The sequence below is a fragment of the Elephantulus edwardii genome, unplaced genomic scaffold, assembly GCF_000299155.1.
Source record: "Elephantulus edwardii isolate Elephantulus edwardi_28Jun2011 unplaced genomic scaffold, EleEdw1.0 scaffold00226, whole genome shotgun sequence".
NCBI lineage: Eukaryota > Metazoa > Chordata > Mammalia > Macroscelidea > Macroscelididae > Elephantulus > Elephantulus edwardii.
This window is the reverse complement of record NW_006399976.1, coordinates 2,395,791-2,401,033: the sequence shown is the minus strand read 5'-3', so window position 1 is coordinate 2,401,033 and position 5,243 is coordinate 2,395,791. Positions and strand designations below refer to the sequence as shown.

Here is a 5,243-nt window from a genome sequence, read left to right as displayed (position 1 = left end):
TATTCAGTACTCTTCTCCAACATCATAATTCAAAGGTATCAACTCTTCTTAGTGGCTCTTATGTTAATGAAACAGGATATAACATTAAATTGTATTTTTAAACAATCTCATTTTAAATACAAAGAATATTAAGAAAATAAGAGAAGGTGATACAACAAGCAAAAAAGAAAAAATTAAAAAGAAAGCATTAAAAATTAATTAATTAATTTTTTTAAAAATAAGAGAAGGGACCTCAAGCCCACTAAAAAAGAAGAGTCAGAACAAGAGCACCTTCTTTGGACACTGGTCCTGGTACATGTGAAACTCTTAATCCAGGGGAAGATTGATAACCAGAGTCTTCTTACATAGTTGACAGAGAGAGAAAGCCTTCTCCTGTTGCTGGTACCTTGGATTTGGACTTCCAGCCTCTTAAATATGAGAGAATAAATTTTCATATTTTTTATTCTAATTTTTTTTTCATTTTAATTGACATTTTAATGAAAGTTTATCAAGAACTTGGTTTCCATTCATTTATTGTTGCACATTTTCTTCCCTACCCACCTTGCCCCCAGTACACTTTTCTCTTTAAAAAAATAAATAAATAAACCTTTCATTGTTGCACAATTTCCTCCTTCCACCCACCCTACCACCTCCAGTGTATGCAGCTCTTATTCTGGATTGTTTTCATGCAAATAATACCTAATCATACACTCCTTTTAATCATTTCTCTCTCTCATCTGTTTAAGTGCAGTGTACATTATTTATCCCCTATTTTCTTTGTTTCTCCCCAACCCCCATGTCAGTCGTTTTGTAACAGTGGCATTAGGCAGCATTATATTGAGTGAAATATCTCAGTCACAAAAGGATATATTTTCATTTTTTTAAAAGCAAACACCTGTGGTGTTTCTATAACAGCAGCACTAGATAACTAAGCGGGAGCTCTGACAGCCTAAGGAATAAGGAGTTGTGGTGCCAGCCCAAAGAAACACAGTTTGCTTGATGCCACTATTGTAGAATGGGACTAACCTCGGGGTTGGGGAGAGACTGAGTAAGATGGGTTCAATAATGTATACTGCACTGAAACAGAGGAGGGAGAAAACTGTTTAAAAGAGATATGTGACTAGGTATTTCTGTCATCACAGGAGTCTAGAGCGATGGCTACATGGTGGAGGGGACCTGGGGGAGGGTTTGTAAAACAATAAAAGAATCTTTTCTTTTACTTTTACTTTTCCATCATTTTTGACTCATGTACTTATAACTTGTAAGTTAAATTTGTGTCTTCTAGGTTGCAACCCCCCCATGATACATCTTCAAGGATATGAACATGTACGGCTAAGCACAATTAATAACAGTGCATCTAAATTCCAAAATCAATCTCCATAATAGTCTATGTATTTTCTACTGCCAAAGGGGCCCTTTAGAGTATGAGAGAAGATCTTCACCCTGAAACCCACAGCGTCCCTTTTCAGCAGGAAGTAGCTAAGAGAATACGCCTTCCCCTTTTCCTTATGAATCAGGGTGAAGTCTCTCTCAGGGAGGAGTGATAGCGAATGGCAAAGGACACACTGACAAAGGAGAGTAATCAGAACTGACTTTGACAAGCACTGTGGCAATTGGACAATTAAAACAGACATTCGGATGGTGGGGGAAGAAGAACAAACTGGGGAGGAGGGTAGAGAGAATGGTGCAGCAATGAAGGAATGAAAACCCAAAATCCCTGTAAATGTTCATTAAAGCTAATAAAATTTAATAATAAAAAAAAAGAAACACAGTTTGGATCCATCAGCTGCTCTGCAGGAGAAAGATGGGTGATCTCCATCTGTGTGATATACTGTCTCTGAAAACCATCTGGAGGGTCAGCTAAGAGTTAGTTCTGACTCAATGGCACAAAGTAACAGCAACAAAGGGCTAAGAGTTTATTTCACTCAAAGTGATTCTATGCAGAATGAAACTCTGCCTCGTCCTGCATCATTCTCACAGTTGGTGGTATGCTTGAGCCATTACTGCAGTCATGATGTCAGTCCACTGCATTAAGTGTTCTTTTCTTTTTCACTCACTCTCTACTTTACCCAGAAGAATGTCTTTCTTCAGAGACTCTCTCCTCCTGAAAACACATTCAAAGCGTGAGATGACACCTCACCACCCTCACTTCTAAAAATCATTCTAGATATATTACTTCTAAGACTGTGCATTCTTCCGGAAGTCTTTGATATATTTAATATTCTTTCTCAACACTGTAATTCAAAGCATCAATTCTTCTTTGGTCTTCCTTGTTCATTGTCCAACTTTTACATGCCTATGAAGTGATCAAAAATACCTTGAATTGAGTCAGATTCACCTCAATATGTCTCTAGAACACATCTTTGTGTTATAATACTATAAATAAGTCTTTTAAAATAATTTCCCTAATGTGACAGATAGTTTCATTTCGTAATTGTTGTTTTCATGGACAATATGCATTTGTGTAAAATTAAATAATTACTAATTTCTATATTTTCTCTATTTATCCTGGTGGTACTAATTACTCAAATTGTGATGATTTTTGTTTTCCTTTTGTTCAGGTATAATCCGTAGTGAAGGTTACAGATTTGATCTGTACTAGGCGGTGCTTCATATCCTCTTCACTTTTAACAAGTAAGGCTGTGTCATTTGCATATCACAGTTGTTAATGATTCTTCCCCTAATCCCCATGACAGTCCTGATTATAAAGAGTACGCCTTGAAAACCCTGTTGTGTGGTTGTATTTTTCTCTTATACGCCTGCTAGAAGTTGAAAATGACTTGACAGCAAGGGGCTTGATTTTTCTGTTTACTCTCTACTAGGTCTTAATATGACAAAGATGACTTGTCATTGATCCTAAGGAGATCTGGGAGTCTAGTGATAAGGACTCGCACTGCCAAACCAGACATACAGTTCAAACCATCTTCTCCACAAAAGAACAATGGTCTATCTCCTCCCATGCAGTTTACAGCCTCTGAAAACCTGTTAGTGCATCAGCTATAAGTTGATTCTTACTTGATGACACATAATAACAATAACCTAAAGGTTGGGTGTTTGAATTCACTAGTGCCACCACAAAAGATAAACCTGGCAGAAGAAAATACTAACTTGGTTTTCTACTCTATAACACATGGGGTTACCATGAGTCAGAATTGATTCAAGAACAATAACTTTGTTTGCTTGTTTTGTTTATTTCTCTCCTCTGTGGTAGTCATTTATAAATTTACAAAAGTTCTGCTGCCTAGGAGAGAGTAAAACCTAGCTCATTGCTGTCTGGTTGTTTCCAACATAAAATGTCCCTATCAGAGAAAGGAGAAGTTCTCCATAGGGTTTCCAAGAGGATAAATCGTTATGGAAGGAGAATGTCATATTTTTCTCCCAAGCAGAGGTTAGTGATTTCAAACTGTTCACCTTTCGATTGGAAGCTGATTGCTTAACCTCTGTACCACGAGAGAGAGAAAGAGAAAGAATAAGGATATGAAATATCCAAGGAATTTATCCCAGAAAGTCACAGTTTTTCTGGACTGAGTTTGCTGAGGAAAGTCTTCTTCAGGGCATTCTTTAGCTCCTTGTTCCTGAGACTGAAGATAATGGGGCTGAGAAAGGGTGTGAGGACTGTGTAGGTAGTACCCATGAGAGTGTCACCTCCCAGAGATTGAGGACCTTTGGGCTTGAGGTAGATGACAGAGGCAAAACCATAATGCACAACGACTACAATAAGGTGAGATGCACAGGTGGAGAAGGCTTTGTGCCTTCCCTCAGCAGATGGGATTTTCAAGATGGTAGCCACAATAAAGGCGTAGGAGAGGAGGATCAGGAAAAAGCAAGTCAATAGAGCTGTGATACATACTAAGCCCACACCCTTGGCCACAAAAGACACATTCGCTCCACAGGCCAGTTTCACAAGTGGAGGTACATGGCAAAAGAAATGATGGACCTCATTGGGTCCACAGAAGTTGAGGCTGAAAATAGCTGTTGTCACCACCATCCCCATGACAGAACCTCCAGCCCAGGAGCAGGCCACCAGGCAGGTGCAGCCCTGGGGACTCATGAGAACATTGTAGCGCAAGGGATGGCAGATGGCCACATAGCGGTCATAGCCCATGACAGTGAGTAGGAAAGAGTGAGTGAAGCCAAATGTGAAGGAGAAGAACATCTGGGTGGCACAGGCCATGAAGGAAATGGTAGGATGAGTGGAGAGCAGATCAACCAGCATGCGAGGGATGATGGCAAAGGTGTAGAAGATCTCAGAGATGGAGAGGGCACACAGGAAGAAGTACATGGGTGTGTGGAGGCTGTGCTCACTCCAGATGGTGAGCATGATGACAAGGTTTCCTAGCAGCGTGAACAGGTACATCAGCAAGAACAGCACGAAGAAAGCTGGTATGAGTTGTCGAGGGAAGGCAGAGAAGCCAATGAGGATGAATTCAGACACTGCTGAGTGATTGGCTCCCAGCATGGAGACTGTACCTGGAGAAGATATAACAGGAAGTCAGTTGTTTATAGAGAAAGAGAATCAACTCCCACCATACTCGAATCTCCCTAAAGAGCTACTGCTGATCAACAAACTATGACAACTAGAACTGAATGCCTGATTGCTTTATAAGTTGTATAATTTCTCTCATCAATCCAGAGGAACATGCTACATTCCTCCTCCACTTTTCATTTCTTGAGTATACTCAAAGTGAATAAAGGGGTACGGACAGGCTAAACAACTTGTTTGAAGTGAAGTTGTTACAATAGTAGGGGTAAGACTTAACTTCATGTCTAGATTGACTCTAAAGACGTTTCTCATCCCTATTTTTCCTCTGAAAATTAAAATTTTCATTCCTCAACGGAGCTTCCAATCATAGACAATTCACCATCCTATGCCTTTCTAATAAATCTTGTGTATCTCTCCATTTGCAAGTACCACAAGAAATTCTTACTTCTTTGGCTACAATTACTAAGACCAGGATACATCTCTGATCCCCTCTGAACCATAAGATTAAGAATGTTTGTGAAACTAGGAGCCTATTGTTGATTGAAATGTTTCCCCTCAAAATGCAATTACAATCATAACTCTTAAACCTGGACTTGAAGTCCCTGGATATATTCAAATGCTAAGCAAGCATTTGACTACTAATCAAATGACTGGCAACTTGAACCCACCCAATGGTTCCTCAGAAAAGAGGTCTGGTGGTCTGCATCTGAAAGTTCATATTCATAGAAATGTTACTGAGTCTATAATTCTACTATAAAACATAGCACTGCTATGAATAGGT

General features: G+C 39.3%; 1 protein-coding gene across 1 annotated transcript; it reads right to left on the bottom strand.

The window, feature by feature from the left end:
* Positions 1-3,487: 3,487 nt before the first annotated feature.
* LOC102849024 (olfactory receptor 10H1-like) lies at positions 3,488-4,438 on the bottom strand. Its single transcript, XM_006898293.1, has one exon. It carries the CDS (start codon positions 4,436-4,438, stop codon positions 3,488-3,490), a length of 951 nt encoding a protein of 316 aa, XP_006898355.1.
* Positions 4,439-5,243: the final 805 nt, after the last annotated feature.

What these genes read in the sequence shown, in the direction of transcription:
- LOC102849024 (XM_006898293.1), bottom strand. Translation starts at nt 4,438, where the DNA reads ATGCTGGGAGCCAATCACTCAGCAGTGTCTGAATTCATCCTCATTGGC.